A 19605-nucleotide genomic window follows, 5' to 3' on the forward strand; every position below is an offset into this window, starting at 1 on the left:
GGCATGTCCTCGTGCCTCACAGGATACAAACGGGGAGGTACCCATTCCAGGACTCATGGCGGATCAGGCAGTTCGGGTCGCCATAGTGGAGCAGACAGTTCAGAAGGTCACAAGATTTTATTAAAGAGTTTGCTGATTTTACATCCAAGTTAGTGCTGGGTGCAGACAAGGTTTTTTATTGTTGGTGATTTTAATATTCATGTTCATAACGAAAAAGATGCATTTGGATCAGCATTTATAGGACCATCACTTCTACAACAAAAGACTGCTTTGTAAGTAATCTTCCTGATGTCTCCCAATTCCTTAGCATATCCAAAACCACAGAACAACTTGATGATGTAACAGAAATGATGGACTCTCTCTTTTCTAGCATTTTAAACACAGTTGCTCCTTTACGCTTAAGGAACGTTAAGGAGAACAGTCTGACACCATGGTATAATGAGCATACTCGCACCTTAAAGAGAGCAGCCCGGAAATTTCGTATTGCTTCACAGGAAAGTAACCTATCCTACAGAAAAGCATTAAAAACTGCCAGATCTGATTACTTTTAATCTCTTTTAGAATAAATAAAACATAACCCCAGGTATTAATTCAATACTTTGTTCGGGAGGCAGACACACTCTTGAGTTTAAATCTAGTTTAAATCTAGATTAAAGACCCATCTCTTTAACCTGGCTTACACATAACATACTAATATGCTTCTAATATCCAAATCCGTTAAAGGGTTTTTAGGCTGCATTAATTATGTAAACCGGAACTGGGAACACTTCCCATAACACCCGATGTACTTGCTATATCATTAGAAGAATGGCATCTACGCTAATATTTGTCTGTTTCTCTCTTATTCTGAGGTCACCGTAGCCACCAGATCCAGTCTGTATCCAGATCAGAGGGTCACTGCAGTCACCCGGATCCAGTACGTATCCAGACCAGATGGTGGATCGGCACCTAGAAAGGACTTCTACATTCCTAAAAGACAGCGGAGACCAGGACAACTAGATGAGCAGCAGAGACAGATCCCCTGTCAAGATCTTGTCTCAAATGACCAACAGGACAAGCCCACAAGAAACAGATGATTCTTCTGCACAATCTGACTTTGCTGCAACCTGGAATTGAATTGCTGGTTTCGTCTGGTCAGAGGAGAATTGGCCCCCCAAATGAGCCTGGTTTCTCCCAAGGTTTTCTCTCCATTCTGTCACCGATGGAGTTTTGGTTCCTTGCCGCTGTCAACTCTGGCTTGCTTAGTTGGGGTCACTTACAGTGATATCGTTGACTTGATTGCAAATGATTGCACAGATACCATTTAAACTGAACTGAGATGAATGATGACATCACTGAATTCAATGATGAACTGCTTTTAACTATCATTTAGCATTATTGACACACTGTTTTCCTAATGAATGTTGTTCAGTTGCTTTGACACAATCTTTTTTTGTTTAAAGCGCTATATAAATAAAGGGGACTTGACTTGACTTTCAAACATGGCTTCAGAAGATATGGCTTGACTCTGGTTGGGAACTTGAGCCATCTCTCAAATCTGGTCCAGGGCTGGAGCTGACAACCTTTTCCTCCTCAGGTACTTTCTTTGGTTAGGGGCAAGGGTGACTGCAGCTGTCAAATGAAAGCTTAGAAGTACAGTGACCAGTACGCTTGAAAAAACTTTAAAACAGTTTGTCTCAGTTTCAAGGTCTTTTGCCTTTGTAGGGCAGTATGTCTGTGTGTTTGTGTGTGTGTGTGTATATATATATATATATATATATATATATATATATATATATATATATATATATAAAATACACTTTCTCTGTATTTTAGAGAACTATACAAATAAGTTTTTGCATTGTAAAAAAAAAAAAAAAAAAAATATATATATATATATATATATATATATATATATATATATATTTTTTTTTTTTTTTTGAAATTCATGTTTACACACTTCCAAACGTTATAAATGTCCACCTTTGCTACTGCAGCTGGCTGCAGAACGTACTATGTGTTAGATTGCATTGTGGAAAATATTATGTGCAGATATAACATCTATTATATATAATGAGACAATTGCTGAGTGACTAATCTAAATTAATGTCACGTATCCAAAAGCATTTGAGCTTATTCAAATATGAGGTTGTAGGTTAAGCAAATGTAAAAATGTAAAGCATATGTGAATAAACTTTCTGACTATGTCAATAGCAGTGGGTTTTCTTGAATAGTATAAAAAACGGCCCTTATTTATAAATGTTTCAGGTCAACAATTGATAAGAACATTTGCCTCCAGTTTAATAATACTCAAAGTGCTTATCATTGCTGTCACATCAGCAGCACAGCATTTAGTAAGTAAAAAAGTAAGTAAAACTTTATTTATATAGCACTTTTAAAGCTACAACACACAAAGTGGTTTATACAATATAAGAACACAATCATAAAAGATACATTTATGAAGCGCTATACACAATACAAAGCAAAAAAGATCAAACCCCAAAATACATAAAACATCATAAGATATTACGAGCAAATCTATACAGGAATGTTTTCAAGCAACATTTAAAAACAGACACTCATTCAGATGATCTAATATCCACTGGAAAACTATTAAATGGTTTTGGAGCCCTCACTGCAAATGCCCTATCTCCTTTTGTTTTGCATCTAGTTCTTGGAACTGCCAGCAAATTATGTAGTCAACAATTGACAAGTTTTTCCCTTGAGTTTTTAAAAGGTTTCACATATTTATATTTACATTTAGTCATTGAACAGATGCTTTTATCCAAAGCAACTTACAAATGAGGACAATGGAAGCAAACAAAATAAAAAAAGAGCAATGATACCCAAGTCCTATAACAAGTCTCAGTTAGCTTAAATGCAGTACAAGTAAGGGCTTTTAAATAATATAATAAATAAAAAGAAAACAGATAGAATAGAAAAAGATTATTTTTTAAGAACAGATTTAGAATAGTGAGTGCTAAAGTTAGAGGGTTAAATAAAGATAGAAGAGATGCATTTTAAACCGATTCTTAAAGATGGCTAAGGACTCAGCTGCTCGGATTGAGTTGGGGAGGTCATTCCACCAGGAGGGAACATTTCATTTAAAAGTCCGTAAAAGTGACTTTGTGCTTCTTTGGGATGGCACAATCAAGGAACGTTCACTTGCAGAACACAAGCTTCTAGACGGAACGTAAGTCTGAAGTAATGAAGTAACATATACATGACATTGTTTTCAAAACGATTCATATTTACACATAAATTGTCAAAAAACGCTGTGTTACGTATGCCAGGCCAGTAGTTGGCACTGTCAACTTTATTAGTAAACAGTAACTGTAGGGAAGTGATGATTATATGTTGTATATGATGTGTCTCTGCTGTTGGTTGTAATATTGGTGAAGTAAATCCACACTTTGCTGAAGAGGCATTAGCAAACTCTTGAGCAGCAACAACAGTACCATGTCCTCCGCCATTGTTGTGTATGTTTGTTTGCACTTGCCTTTAAAATCGACACTTATTGTGCATGTCTACATACCTAACACATACAATGCATGCACACGATGTCACCGTTTTCAAAGATTACTGTATTGGGTATTTACACAGAAATGATAATGGTGGCGTTTTCAAAAACTTGTACTTTGAAACCCGTTCTCAAAAATATGCATTTTTCAGTCCCCAAAATGCTGTTGCTGTGTAAAAGAAAAAGAAAAAGAAATAAAAAGTTTCCCAATTTTGGCTGAAATTTTTTTTTTGTGTAAATGGCCCCTAAGACATCTGCCTGTTTCATACAGTCTCAGAAGCTCAGCTAAATACAACGGTGCCAAGCCTTTTAAGCTTTGTATTTCAATAAAAGAATGTTCAAATCAATCCTAAAATAAACAGGTAGCCAATGTAAAGAAGCTAAAACAGGGGTAATATGATTAAATAACTTTGTTAGTGTAAATAATCTGGCTGCAGCATTTTGCACTAACTGTAAGCACTAACTGTAAAATCCAACTAACTGTAAAATCCAAAAACCGTCTCACTTTATAAATATTTCTTAACTGATAAAAACAAGACTGAGCCAATTTCTTGACATAAAATTCAAAGTTTAAATTGATATTAAAATAAACACCCAAATGTATTACTACCTGCTTAATATTCAGAAAAAACTATTTAGAGCAAGCTCAATCTGACTTATATTATGTTACTATATTATGTTTTTGGATAACAGCACCTAATGGAACCATTTAAATTTAAAATAAAATCGGTCCTAACAAGGATCCCTGCAGAACTGTACATACGACTTCAGAGTGTTGGAATACTTCATCTGCAACTGACACTACAAATGTTCTATTTAACAAATAAAACATAAACCTATTAATTAAAATAGAATGGTCATCTGTATCAAAAGTTGCAGTAAAATCTAATAAAACTACAACCCGAATTCCGGAAAAGTTGGGACGTTTTTTAAATTTTTTATAAAATGAAAACTAAAAGACTTTCAAATCACATGAGCCAATATTTTATTCACAATAGAACATAGATAACATAGCAAATGTTTAAACTGAGAAAGTTTACAATTTTATGCACAAAATGAGCTCATTTCTATTTTGATTTCTGCTACAGGTCTCAAAATAGTTGGGACGGGGCATGTTTACCATGGTGTAGCATCTCCTTTTCTTTTCAAAACAGTTTGAAGACGTCTGGGCATTGAGGCTATGAGTTGCTGGAGTTTTGCTGTTGGAATTTGGTCCCATTCTTGCCTTATATAGATTTCCAGCTGCTGAAGAGTTCGTGGTCGTCTTTGACGTATTTTCCGTTTAATGATGCGCCAAATGTTCTCTATAGGTGAAAGATCTGGACTGCAGGCAGGCCAGGTTAGCACCCGGACTCTTCTACGACGAAGCCATGCTGTTGTTATAGCTGCAGTATGTGGTTTTGCATTGTCCTGCTGAAATAAACAAGGCCTTCCCCGAAATAGACGTTGTTTGGAGGGAAGCATATGTTGCTCTAAAACCTTTATATACCTTTCAGCATTCACAGAGCCTTCCAAAACATGCAAGCTGCCCATACCGTATGCACTTATGCACCCCCATACCATCAGAGATGCTGGCTTTTGAACTGAACGCTGATAACATGCTGGAAGGTCTCCCTCCTCTTTAGCCCGGAGGACACGGCGTCCGTGATTTCCAACAAGAATGTCAAATTTGGACTCGTCTGACCATAAAACACTATTACACTTTGAAATAGTCCAATTTAAATGAGCCTTGGCCCACAGGACACAACGGCGCTTCTGGACCATGTTCACATATGGCTTCCTTTTTGCATGATAGAGCTTTAGTTGGCATCTGCTGATGGCACGGCGGATTGTGTTTACCGACAGTGGTTTCTGAAAGTATTCCTGGGCCCATTTAGTAATGTCATTGACACAATCATGCCGATGAGTGATGCAGTGTCGTCTGAGAGCCCGAAGACCACGGGCATCCAATAAAGGTCTCCGGCCTTGTCCCTTACGCACAGAGATTTCTCCAGTTTCTCTGAATCTTTTGATGATGTTATGCACTGTAGATGATGAGATTTGCAAAGCCTTTGCAATTTGACGTTGAGGAACATTGTTTTTAAAGTTTTCCACAATTTTTTTACGCAGTCTTTCACAGATTGGAGAGCCTCTGCCCATCTTTACTTCTGAGAGACTCTGCTTCTCTAAGACAAAGCTTTTATAGCTAATCATGTTACAGACCTGATATCAATTAACTTCTGAATCTTTTCAAAACTGCTTGCTTTTTTAGCCATTTGTTGCCCCCGTGCCAACTTTTTTGAGACCTGTAGCAGGCATTAAATTTTAAATGAGCTAATTAAGTGTATAAAAGTGTAAAATTTCTCAGTTTAAACATTTGCTACGTTATCTATGTTCTATTGTGAATAAAATATTGGCTCATGTGATTTGAAATTCCTTTAGTTTTCCATTTTATTAAAATTTAAAAAACGTCCCAACTTTTCCGGAATTCGGGTTGTAAAACTGAATATTCACTAGCATCCTCTGCAATCAATAAATCATTATAAGTGACTATAGTCACCTGAAAAAGAACAGTTTCAGTACTATGGTCTGCTCTAAAACCAGACTGAATTTTCTCCAAAAAAGTATTCTCATTAACAACCTTCAGCAATTGCTCCGCAACTGCCTTTTCTTTTCTTTTTTTAAATAAAAGGTAGCTTAGAGATAGGTCTATATTTATTTTCAACTGCAGGATCTAATGTAGGCTTCTTCAGGAGCGGTTGGACCGTAGGAGTCTTTAGCCCCTCCAGAGCACTTCCAGAAACAGGAGAACTGTTCAATAGGACTTATAGATCCAACCACTTCTTTAAACAGTCTTACAGGAACCACATCATTAAAACAACTAGAAGGTTTTAACTTTTGCAAAATCTGATGAATATCCTACTCTGATACATGTGAAAAGGAATCCAAAAATACCTCCCTACAACCTGGATTATCCTCACATTGAACAAAAGGAGGGGAAATTGAAGCCATTATATTTGTGACCTTGTCAAAAAATAAATAAATAAATAAAAAAAACATAAAAGATCTGCAATCTATAATACTCAATGCAATGCTAGGCCATGGGTTTGTCTATTCATTAAATACATTAAATAAAAACATATAATTGTAACGGCTGGTGTCAATAAAAAAAAAAAACCTTCCAATGCTGAAAATACACTTGAAGTCTAGTAGATTTCCAAATTTGTATGCTTTTGGACACTTTCTCTTTAATATATGAATTCTTGGTACATTTATCTATGGTACTTGATTAGCTAATGACCTTGTTTTTTTATTTTCACTGGGACCACTGAGTCTAATATTGAAGAACAAAGATAATTAAAATCATTCAACCGACCAACTGTAGTTGCATCATATGCCCAATCATCCGTTAAAACACAAAAATGTTCTGAAAATATCAACAACTTCAGCATCAATAACACAAGAATTAACTTGTCTTAATTCTTTCCTTTCTACAACCAATTAAACATAAAATATTATGATTTAACCAGTATAAGGTTATTATAATTAACTTAAGTATTTTTACTAACTACTTTCCTATTATAATTCACAAAACACAAAATGAAATCAACTAATATTTTCCTGGAAGAGACACTCACTTCAAAGGATTTATCAATACCTGATCCCAAAGACTCATCAGTATGTAATTCATTCCTTATCTTCCTTCTAATGTTATCAGATAAAATACAAACACCAGTCTTATTTAGATGGAGACCATCTGCACAACAGTGCCATGATGGATATTGAAATGTTATTAATTTTTCATTTTAAAAAGTATAGATGATTACTTAATGGTAATACAATATTTATGAATACAACTGTGTACTGTATGTCAGACCATAAATCCCCCAAAACTATGTATGGGGGCTTGCTTTGGTGCCACCACTTTGCCACCCTAAAAATTATTTTCTAGATCCGTCCCTGCTTCAACTCCAGAGTCATAGTAATGCTGTGTTCTGGTTCTCTTGCAGACTCAAGCTTCTGATGATCAGAACATCACTCTTACGGACACTTAACTGCACAAACAGGATCTTCTGCACTGAAGGGGTCTGTCTCTGAGGGGTTGAGTAATTTTGATTGCAACTGTATGTTAACAGGGTGTTGTTACTAGGGATCTGTTGAGACAATTCCTTCAGCAAGCTTATGCAATACCAAGCGGTAGCCCCTGTGTGACAGGCAAGACTTAGTATAAAATGCTAGGCTCTTTGCCGTATCCCTTTAAAGGAATCTTTCTTGATTCCAAGCTTTGAGCTCTACCCCAGGCCGAGACCCTAACAGGTAAGTTGGGTTTGTAGCCTAGGCCTTTAGCCATAAAGGATAATGTCACAGACAGCCGTCTAACATCCCAGGGGCAGTTCCCATGGAAATGGTAGAGTTGGTACTTAGTGTTTGCCATGATTCTGGCCTGCACTCGCCTTAGCATGGCGGCATGGGTATACCCCTGCAGGACCCCTAGAGGACACAGTTCGAAGTTCCCTTGAAAGGGAATGTCTCAGGTTACGAATCTAACAATGGTTCCCTGAGTAGGGAATGAGACACTGCGTCCTCTAGCTACCTGCCATGCTTTGGACGCAGGCTTCAGATGAAGAAGTGAATGACGTTTTCTCCCGGCACTAGGGCTGGGACAACGCGTCGATGTCATCGATGACGTCGACGCAAAAAATACGTATGCGCATTGATTCGTCGACCTGTTTTTATTTCTCTAAAATAAAAAAATAAAAATATTTTTTTTGGTGGCTGTCAAAGCGTTATTTGATCGGTGAGTGATCTGTGCTGCGCCTGACAGGGCGCGTACGAGAGAGAGCCCCGGCTGTGCGCGCGCACTCACAGTCTTCAAACAACACGAGCGCTTCTTGCTCTCTCTCTCTCCGTCGTGCATATTGATCAAAATCATTAAACACGATAGAAAAAGGGCGAAACACCCAAGTTTCACGCGCGCTCGCGCACTCACAGTCTTCAAACTACACGAGCGCTGTCTTGCTAACCAAAATCCATCATTAATTATCCATATTAACCAAAATCATTAGACAGACACGATAGAAAAAGGGCGGAACGCCAAAGTTTCACATGGAGCATTCGGTGATTTTTTTTTTTTTACATGACAGGCTGCTGGCTCCCACTGTTAATTTTTATTTTTTGGAAAAGCACTCTCTGTATTAGCTTAAAGCCCTAAAGTTTACATTGGTTACTGTATTCTTTCAATTGCTCTAAACAAGTATTTTGGGTGAACTTTTTTATTGAATGCTAGACATCAAGTTGTTGTTATTTTCATCTGAAAGAAGAACTTTTTTCAGTAAGCTAGGCCCTATGTGTCCAGTAAGCTTGTTTCAGTAAGCTATGTGTTTTCAAGGCTTCAAGGTTTTATTGAATGCTATCTCTATACAAGTGCAAAGTAATGCATTCTTAGTCAGTCTTTTATTTTGTAACTTTAAGAGCAATAAACATATATTGCAATGTTAAGGAATTCATGTTTTTTTCATTCAGATATGTAAATCAACATGTATAAATTGTTAGTAGTCAATTAATGGGGAGATAATCGAAAGCGAATCGGTCTGGAAAAATTGATCGTTAGATTAATCGATGCATCGAAAAAATAATCGCTAGATTAATCGTTTAAAAAAGAGACGTTTTTTTTACTCTATAATTTACTTGTTAATATTTCAATGGTGAAAGTTGGTCATGTGCTGGAAGTTTTTCAACCGTTCATCTTTAAACGTTCAATCAACGTTGTTTCAACGTTGAAACCACAACTGACCTTATTTCAACCATATTTCAACGATGAAAGTTGGTAGTGCTGGAAGTTTTTCAACCATTCGGCTTTAAACGTTGAATCAACGTTGAATCAACGTTGTTTCAATGTTGAAAACCACAACTGACCTTATTTCAACCATATTTCAACGTTGAAGGTCGGTCATGTGCCGGCTGGGTAGTAACATCCCTGTATCTATCTAAACTTTCAAACTTCAAGCTTTTACAACTGCATTAATCATTTCAGGCTAGACTTTCTTAAACCATCTTCAAAGTTTGTTCTCAAACTTTACTCATCTAGTTAATATTATTATCTATTTTTTTTCACTGTCCGGAAATCCTTTGTGATTATAATCCAACTGTAAAACCCTGCTACAGCTTGCTTCCTTCTGCAGCTTGGTTACAGCTTAGTTACAGCTTGTTTCACAAGAGTTTGTTTTGTAGATTTAAAAATGTGTAAAATTTGCTTTGTATGAGGAGACATTTGTGGTGTAATGCTCTATTTAATAGCTGATTAACATATACTTTGTGTGTTAGACATGGAAATGGACATTTGTATCATGTTTGAAATTGGTGGTTTAAGCAAATTGAAGTGTTTTAAGAAAATTAAGTTTAAAGTATGAGCCTGACTGCTCTCAAACGGCTAGCCACTATACATTCCTGCTTCATGACTAGCAGTCCATCTTTAACCATGCTTCTCAGTAGTATTTACAATTTCCTTTTGTGCTTTACTAATTGTTTCTTTTTCAAAGTTTCTTGCTCAACATCTGAATTCAGATTGGAGGGAGATTACTTATTGGGTGGCCTTTTTGCTTTACATGAAATTGACCATGTGACACCTGTTTTCATCCCGGAGACCACTGAATGTTTCAGGTAAGCAAGGATCTTTTACCAGTCTAGGCTTATCAGTAATTTAAATCAAAACAGAATTTCTTCAAAGTCACATTTCAAATTACATGTTATTATCTTCCACACTTACGTTTTTAAGGCAAAGTACCTCAAAATCTGGCTATAAAATATTGCAAGTAATGAGGTATGCTGTTGAAGAGATTAATAATTCCACAACTCTTCTGCCCAATGTTTCTCTGGGCTATGAAATTTTTGACCATTGTTCTAACACAAGGAATTTCCATTCAGTCTTAAATTTTATCTCAAATAATGGCTCAGTAAGATCTAAAGAAAAACTCAACAACTATCAGCCTAAAGTGATTGCTTTAACAGGACCATTTGGAAGCTCAAGAACTATAAGTGTTGCACCACTGTTCACAACGGACCTTATACCAATGGTAAATAATGTTACTTTTTACACAGTTTACACAACAAAATGTTCACACAAGTAATTCCTATGTTTTGTTCAGGACTACGAAGTAATGAGTTGATGGTGATTGATGTTTTCTTCTCTTTCAAAGGTGAATTATGGAGCTGCTAGCTACGCATTAAGCAATAAACTTCAGTTTCCTTCTTTTGTGAGAACAATCCCTAGCAACAAAGACCTGATAGAGATGATTATTCACATCATACGGTGGTTTGGATGGAACTGGGTCGCCTTTCTTGGTAGCCAAGATGATTACAGTTCAGATGGACTAAAGCTGTTTAATGAGTATATAAAAAATACTGGCATTTGTTTGGCCTATCAAGAGGGTCTAAGTCTAAATGCAAACTACAGTCTAACACTTAAAAAGATCGATAAGCTCAACATCAATGTCATTGTAATTTTTGCTTTGACACAATATGCAAGCAAGTTTATCAAAGCAGCCATAGCAAATGACATGCAAGACAAAGTATGGATTGCAAGTCCATCATGGGCTTTGAATCAACAGATTCCAAGAGAGCCAGGAATCAGGAAAATTGGCACAATCATTGGCATTGCAGATAGACTGTTGTCATTGCCCAGATTTAATGAATTTGTCTACAATAAAGCCAAAGGAACAGCTCATGCGGGCCATAATGACAAAGCTGTCCAGAGTAAGAATGAGATATGTAATCAAGACTGTGATTACTGCTCATTGATGACTGCAGAGGACATTATAAATGAGAGTCCCACACACGCCTTTGCCGTCTATTCTGCCATATATACCATAGCTCATGCGTTACATAAGGTTCTTCAGTGTGACATGAATGAATGCCACAAAAATATAACAGTTAAGCCATATATGGTAAGTGAATTCATTTGAATCCATGACGTTTAATTATTATTTTAATTACATTATTGAAGTAATGTTTTAATTACTTGAATAATTAATCATATTTATGTTTAACGAAATTGCATATTAAACTGTGTCATTGCTTTTATTATTTCTACAATAGATCAACAAATAAAACAAAAGATTAATTTTATTAATGTTATTGTGCAGTTTTGTATAAATTATTTGTCTTTTTTTTATTTTATATTTTTATTGAACACAAAACAGCTTCTTGAAAAAATAAAGTTGTTGAATTTTCCACTCAATGGCCGTCAAGTGAAATACGATGATAATTATGATCCAACTATCAGTTATGCAGTTTTACTTTGGCACACTGATGTAAATCCTCCACAGTTTGAGATGGTGGGCACATATAATAAACTTCCAGAAATTAGATTTATCATCGACAACACTCTCATGCCCTGGCATGACAATGGTTCTGTAAGTCTTTTTTTTTTCTTTTGTTGTTGATACTTCATCTAAATATTTAATTTTATACATTTCTCCAAATGAAGGTCAATTAAAAGACTTCTGCTTTAGCAAATAAATAAATAAATAAAATAAATAAATAAATAAATAAATCATCATCATAAATGAGTAATGAAATTTGCTGTCGAGGAGATTAATAACTCCACCATTCTTTTACCCACAGTATCTCTGGGCTATGAATGTTTGACCATTGTTCTAATACAATGAACTTCCAATAAGTCTTAAGTTTTATCTACTTATGTACAGTAGCAGATATAAATTTTATTACATTTGAATAAAGACTACAGGGCTTTATTTTAGCTGTCTGTTAACATTTGTGAAAGCAGGATCTAATAATTTTTTGTTTAAGTTAATTGTGTAATTGGTATTTTGTAATTCACAGTCAGTTTATGGAAATTATAATTTGTTCAGTTTTCAGGCTGTGTTAATTGTTTGAGGGCACTGATTTAAGTTTATAGAAATGTGTAAATTATGTTTCTAAAAACTGTTAAAATGTTAACTTTAATAACACATTTTCCTGTTCCTTAAAGGTTCCTTTCTCAAACTGCTCTACTGAGTGTAAGGTGGGATATTCAAGGGAACAGGAAGGTTTTCATAGTTGCTGTTTTACATGTACAAAATGTCCACGTAACAGCTATGTAGATTTTTCTAGTAAGTACCTTAGAAGGTGGTCAAGAAATCTTGGTATTTAAAAATTATATCTGATTTTCTTCACCTCATGTGATCATCTATCGATCGATCGATCTATCTATCTATCTATCTATCTATCTATCTATCTATCTATCTATCTATCTATCTATCTATCTATCTATCTATCTATCTATCTATCTATCTATCTATCTATCTATCTCCGCAGAACACAACAGAAGATATTTAGAAAAATTGAGGGTAACCATTATGTTGACTTCCATTTTTTGTCCATACAGTGGAGTTCAATTGAAAGGACTATCCCTTAAGCTTCTTCAGTCTATTCTATCACCATAATACTTTACTAGAGTTATTGGTGCTTTTTGAAGTGTGATTTGAAAGCAAAATATTTTCCCATATTTATTTATTTTTATTTTGGATTTTTTAGCAAAATATTACTACTAAACATTTAAATATATTATTTTGCTATTTTTTTCAGGGGACCCCTATACCTGTTTTCCATGTGCAGAGAGTGAATGGTCTGATGAGGGCAGCACAACATGTAAGACACGTTCTGTTGTATATCCTCAGTTCACAGAAATTCCCTCCATCATTGTCATGATTTCAGCCGGATGCCTAATTATTCTCCTTATTGCTGTATTTTGCCTTTTTGCCTACAATTACAACACACCAGTGGTAAAGTCTGCTGGTGGCAGCATGTGTTTACTCATGTTGACCAGTTTGGTTCTGTCTAGTGTAAGTGTATTCTTTTTCTTTGGAAAACCCTCATCTGTATTTTGCCTAATGAGAAATGCCATATTTACATTTTTCTTCACTGTCTGTATTTCCTGTTTGACTGTCCGTTCCTTTCAAATTGTTTGTGTTTTTAAAATGGCTACTCAATTCCCTAGGGTGTACAGCCTTTGGGTAAAACACAATGGCCATTGGCTCTTCATTGCTTTTTCTTCTTTCATTCATTTAATTTCTTGTGTGGTATGGATGGCTGTCAATCCTGTCAAGCTCATTGCTGACTCATGGACTTTTAAAGACCAAATTATGCTCACCTGTGAAATGGGAAACACTATCACATTAACCATAGTTCTGTTCATAAGTTGGTTTCTTGGTTTCCTGTGTCTCCTGTTTTCTTACATGGGAAGAGATTTGCCTAAAAATTACAATGAGGCCAAATCAATAACATTCAGTCTCATTTTGTACTATCTGACCTGGATTGCATATTTCACAGCATACCTCACTATCAAAAGCAAATACATTGTCATTTTAAATGCAGTTGCCCAGATATCCAGTATAAATGGAATTCTCTTTAGTTATTTCATACCAAAATCTTACATCATAATATTTCAACCACAGAAGAATACTTCCACATACTTTCAAACATCTATTCAGAATTATACCCAAACTATTAGTAGGTCTTAGACATTAGTCTTTGCGTATAGAGAATCACCTCTTAAACTCTGTGTTAGTGGTTTAGATCCTTTGCTGTTATATTACCACAATTTTAAGAAGATAATAGGCAAAGTAGAGAATGGAAATCTGTTCTGGGGTCCAATTTGCATTTTTTTCTTTAAAATACTTATAAAGCTTTAAATAAATGTGATATAAACATGCTTCCTTTTTATTGTATTTAATTATTATCATTTACCTGTGATAAGGAAAATTTTCAAAATGACTTGAGTGTCCAAGTAATCCATGTTGATTTGGAAGGTGTGGATCAACTGTTCTGTCTGTTCAAACTCACATTACATATTTTGCTGGTAAATTCAGTTCACTTCATAGTTTTACACTGTATTATTCTCTAATAATACATTTAAAGTTAAAATATATTAAAAAGTAAATACTAACAACAAAATGTTTTTTACTGAATTCTACAATACAGTAGAAACACATGCACTCATAACAATTTAGGTTTTTCGTTGAGGAATAGTATTATATAGAATACTTAAAAAAACAAAAACAGTTTGGAGTACAATAAATACGTTCCCTTTCGAAAGCTTCAGTTGATGCTGCGCTGCTCAGCGCATTGGGAAACATCTTATTCGTGACCAGCTGTGAATAATGTGTGTAAAACGTCGATAGAATTGACCCGGTGGTAATATAGCCTCGGTTGATGACGTCATCGGGGCGCACCCACAACACGGGGCTATAAATAGATACGCCACAGGTGCATCAACAGTTCTTTTGTCTTCAGATCATTCTGTGCATGTGTGCGTCAGGAAGATTATTCTCATCAGCTACAGATCTTCATAGGATGAGTCAACGAAATGGTAAGTGTTGTGTTCCTCCATGCTCTCGTCCTATGTATGAGCTGGATACACATGATTACTGTTTTGTTTGTTTGGGGGAAGAGCATGCGGTTCTGGCTTTAGAGACGGGCGAGTGCAAACATTGTGAACTGCTCTCAGTGAAGATGCTTTGTGCTCGTCTGAACTATTTTCAGACCGCACCCACCTTTTCATCGGAGGGCTCTCGTGCAGGTCTGCATGACGAGTGAGCGACGGGCATGTCCATTTCGCTTGAGGTGTCCCCGGATCCACGCATCCTCTCTCGTGATCTCGAAGCACTCTCCGGTGCTTCTTCGGATCATGAGGAGGATGATATATCTCTTGGGTCTTCGGGCCATAAGCAGCCCGCCTCTGAGCGTTCCTCTCGCGAGAGGAAATTGTTCGAGGAACTGCTTTAGGTGGTTACTTGCGCTGTTGACTGGAGACCCCCAAATGTAGTAAGCTGGAGGATAGAGAGAAACCACAACATCAGTCTCTCCACTTTTTCGAGGACATCCATGATGAGCTATCGAAGTCATGGAGCAAACCGTATACTTCCCTCATCTTTGTGCCCTCGACGTTGACTTTTTCAACTATCGTGGATGCGAAGTCGCGGGGTTATTTGGAGATGCCGTAGGTTGAAGAGACTATCTCTCGCCCGATTCTGCATCTTCGGTTACGAAACCTACTCTCCCCACTAAGCCTTGTAAAATAACATCATCGCTAGTGGGTAAAGCTTACCAAGCTGCAGGTCAGGCTGGTGCTGCGCTGCACACTATGGCAGTGTTACAGGCATACCCGGGAGGGGCCATCAGCCACCCAGCCTTGCCCCGGTCCTTCAAAAACCAGGGAGAGAAGCGGAGTTTGGCGGACCGTGCTCCCCCTCGTAGGGATTGGGGACAGGTTCGCCGTGCTCAGCAACCTCCCAAGCCAGACATCAGGACTGTCCTTAATAAGAAGAGGAAGTCCTGACACTCTGGTGCCCATGCTGGTGGGGGTAGTCCCTCACGGGGTGGTGCGCGCTCGAGAGCTTTTCACCCTGCCCCATTACCCTCACAAAACTCCTCCATCCCCGCCACTTTGTGTGATCCCAGGGGAGGTGGTTTCCAGCAAGATATTAGATGTTCCAGTGTTTCCTGCCGTCATTCAGGACACGGAACATCTAACATCCCCTCAAAAGGAAGTATTAAAATTGGTACCACTCTCAAAGAGTCTGGCAATGTGGAAACTTCTGCCAGGCATTTCTGTGTGGGTGCCTGGCACAGTATGGATAGGATACAGTATCCAATTTATTCGTCATCCTTCACGTTTCAACGGCGTGGTCTCCACTTCCGTGAAACCGGAGCTGATGCAGGTTCTGTCTCAAGAGCTACAAACTCTTCTGGGCAAAGAGGCAATATAACATGTTCCTCTTTCAAGGAGAGAGTCGGGCTATTACAGCAGATACTTCCTGGTTCCCAACAAGGGTGGGGGAGTGCGTCCAATCTTGGATCTACGAGGCTTAAACCGTACAGTCAAAGCACTCAATTTCAAGATGTTAACCATCATGACAGTCATGACGCAAATTCGGCATTGCGATTGGTTCATCACGATCGATCTGAAGGACACATATTTTCATATAGAAATTTTGCCACAACACAGGAAATTCCTGAGGTTCGCTTTCGAGGGCGAAGCGTACCAATTTCGGGTTCTTCCATTTGGCCTAGCCTTATCACCCCGCACGTACACAAAATGAATGGATGCAGCACTGGCTCCATAACGACTTCAGGGAATTTGCATTTTGAATTACATTGATGATTGGCTGATACTAGCACGATCGCAAGAGATGGTGCTACAACACAGAGACATCGTGTTAGCTCATCTTGTTTCTCTGGTGTTGAGACTCAACACCAAGAAAAGTGTTCTCTGTCCGGCCCAGAGAATGACTTATCTTGGGATAGTTTGGGATTTGATCCCGGTGCGGGCACAGACCATTCAGCAGACCATGAGCAAGGTCAGGCTAGGCCAGGATCGCACTGTTCGTCAGTATCAAATGATGTTAGGTTTAATGGCTTCAGCATCCACGGTGATTCCTTTGGGGCTGTTGCACATGAGACCGTTTCAGTTGTGGCTAAAAGCCAGAGGATTTCATAAATTTTACGAAGCAGAGGTGGCCCTCTTCGCCTCCCATCAGACAGCGCAATGTTCCCTCTACTTCTCTCTGAGTCACCCAGCCCCCCTGGGTCTGGATGCGATGGCGCACAGAGGAGGGACCTTCTGTCTCAGGAAGGGAGCACGATATTCCATCCCAGGCCCGACCTGTGGAATTTTCATGTTTGGCCCCTGAAGGGTACCAACTGAGGAACACAGGGCTTTCGCCGGAGGTTATTGATAATATTCTTAGTGCTAGGGCTTCCTCCACCAGACAGAGTTATGCCAGTAAATGGGGTGTCTTTGACAGGTGGTGTGTGGTACACAATGTTGATACAGTCAACTGCCACATTGCTTCAGTTCTGGAGAAATTGTCAACAGGCACATGCCCTGCTACTCTTAAGGTTTATGTGGCCACTCTTTCGGCTTCCCACGCCTTCCCACGCCAGACACCCTCTGCTCTCACGCTTCCTTCGTGGGGCCAGACGACTGAGGCCTACAGTGAAAACCAAGACGCCTTCTTGGGACTTAGCTATAGTTCTCGAGGGTCTGGTTGAAACCACCTTTGAACCTTTAGAGTCAGTCTGATAAACTTCTGACTCTAAAAATGTTTTTTCTCATGGCAATAACTTCTTTGAAGAGAATTGGGGATATGCAGGCTCTGTCTATCTCACCATCATGCTTAGACTTTGCCCCAGGGAGGGTAAAAGTGATTTTGCATCCTCATCCTGATTACCTGCCTAAGGTTCCGTTTTCGGCTGTACATCCGGTCATTCTAGAGGCCTTCTGCCCTCCACCGTTCACAACGCCGGAGCAGAAGAAATCTTATAGACTGTATCCAGTCCATGCTCTTCAGGCTTACATCCACCGCACTAGCCAGTGGCGTAAGTCATCTGTTATGGTGGTGGTATCAGAGGAGCAGCTGCCACCAGGCCTACCATGTCTCACATGGTCAGGGATGCTACTGCTTTGGCTTATGAGGCGTGCAGTCAAGCTTCGCCTATAGGTCTTAGAGCTCACTCTACAAGGGGGTTGCTTCCTCTAGTGCTTTAGCAAGGGGTGCCCCCTTATAACAGGTTTGTGATGCGGCAGGTTGGTCCTCTCCGCACACATTCATAACATTTTACAGTTTGGATGTCCATGCTACTCTGGGCTCTCATGTCCTTGAGTCAACATCATAAGCTAATGTCTGAGGCCTTCTTGTGGTTTGGTAGCACACCTAAACAACCTTAGGGGTCCAGACATTTTTCAAGCACGGCGGCGTGGGTATTCTTGTTCCCAATGCGCTGAGCAGCGCAGCATCAACTGAAGCTTTCGAAAGGGAACGTTTCCGGTTACTTGACTGTAACCTTGTTCCTTGAGAAAGTGGAACGAGATGCTGCACTGCATTGCCGTACTGAATATGTCCCAGGACTGCTCTTCAGACAAAATGTCCTGTTGATGCACCTGTGGCGTATCTATTTGTAGCCCCGTGTTGCGAGCGTTCCCCGATAACGTCATCATCCGAGGCTATATTACCACCGGGTCAATTCTATCGATGTGTTACACACATTATTCACAGCTGGTCACGAATAAGACGTTTTCCAATGCGCTGAGCAGCGCAGCATCTTGTTCCACTTTCTCAAGGAACAAGGTTATAGTCAAGTAACCGGAAACGTTTTGTACAACTTTATATAAAATTATATAGTTTCCAAAAAAAACTATTAAAAAAACACAATCAAACATAAGCATCATATTAAATAGTTTTAAGCACCCTTTAGAAATGTGTACAAAGAAATTATTTCATTCTAAATACAATCCATCCAACAGTATTAATGTAGTTTTAAAAAAAATCCATGTTTCCAAATTTCCAAACTTTACAAATGTCCACCTTTTCCACTGCAACTGCAGAATGAACAATGTCGTAGATTGCATTGTGGAAAATAGTATGTACAGTTCTAATATCCATTGGTGATACGTGACTGTTACGCGCGTCTTGCGTACGCCATGGCCCAGAGTCCTATTTTCACATTGCAAATGTACAAGAAAACTGCCCGTCTTTTAGCAGATTTTGTGGTAAGTTTGGTTTAAAGGTTTGATAGTGCCCTGTTCTATAATCAGTTAGTTGGATGATGATAATTCACATATAATAACAGCTATAACTGCATTAAATGCGCAATAACACTGACCGTGTCACTGAATTGTGTAATTTATTTAGGTAACTTAAAATCAAGGAGTAAATGGAATTGTATAAAATTTTATTGAAAATTCTTTACAAAAATAAGAAACTGTATAAAGAACTGCCACCAAGTAAAGGAAAATAAAATTATACAATTTTATATAGTGCACAATATTAAATGTTCTTCAACATGTACAATACAAACTGAGGTAGATGTACAAAAAATGTTTTCTTTTTCAACTATTCAAAGTCAATAATCAAAAGGCACTTCAAGATAACACAATAATTACAGTAATTGTAAAACAATTTTTTTTTGCTCAGTCACTGAGTGTCATCAGTTAAAATAAAGTTCTTCTTTTTTTTAAGTTCAATAAAAAAAATACAAAAAAAAATACAAAAAAAAGACTTACATGTATACAAAATATTTTCTTTCTCTACAGTATTATTCAAAGGATTTAAACCCAAATAAAAATT

At 37.9% G+C, this 19605-nt stretch overlaps 2 protein-coding genes across 2 annotated transcripts in view; both read left to right on the forward strand.

The window, feature by feature from the left end:
* The first annotated feature begins 9956 nt into the window (after positions 1-9956).
* On the forward strand, positions 9957-13998 carry LOC132097079 (taste receptor type 1 member 1-like). Its single transcript, XM_059502712.1, has 6 exons — positions 9957-10138; positions 10254-10551; positions 10675-11421; positions 11677-11889; positions 12468-12588; positions 13064-13998. The coding sequence occupies exons 1-6, from the start codon at positions 9957-9959 to the stop codon at positions 13996-13998; spliced, it is 2496 nt and encodes an 831-aa protein (XP_059358695.1).
* An 832-nt stretch (positions 13999-14830) lies between these two features.
* LOC132098208 (taste receptor type 1 member 3-like) overlaps positions 14831-19605 on the forward strand; it is a 32523-nt gene continuing 27748 nt past the window's right edge. The window contains exons 1-4 of the mRNA XM_059504403.1: positions 14831-14846; positions 14928-15056; positions 15734-16026; positions 17719-17857. Coding sequence (XP_059360386.1) covers positions 14831-14846; positions 14928-15056; positions 15734-16026; positions 17719-17857 — 577 coding nt within the window. The remainder of the gene's footprint in view (positions 14847-14927; positions 15057-15733; positions 16027-17718; positions 17858-19605) is intronic.

Source organism: Carassius carassius, chromosome 21 (assembly GCF_963082965.1).
Source record: "Carassius carassius chromosome 21, fCarCar2.1, whole genome shotgun sequence".
NCBI lineage: Eukaryota > Metazoa > Chordata > Actinopteri > Cypriniformes > Cyprinidae > Carassius > Carassius carassius.

Excerpts from the sequence above, each read along its gene's own strand:
- LOC132097079 (XM_059502712.1), top strand. The coding sequence starts at position 9,957 with ATGCTTCTCAGTAGTATTTACAATTTCCTTTTGTGCTTTACTAATTGT. Across the intron at positions 11,422-11,676 it reads TAACAGTTAAGCCATATATG|CTTCTTGAAAAAATAAAGTT; the intron begins GTAAGTGAATTC and ends AACACAAAACAG. Across the intron at positions 12,589-13,063 it reads CAGCTATGTAGATTTTTCTA|GGGACCCCTATACCTGTTTT; the intron begins GTAAGTACCTTA and ends TATTTTTTTCAG.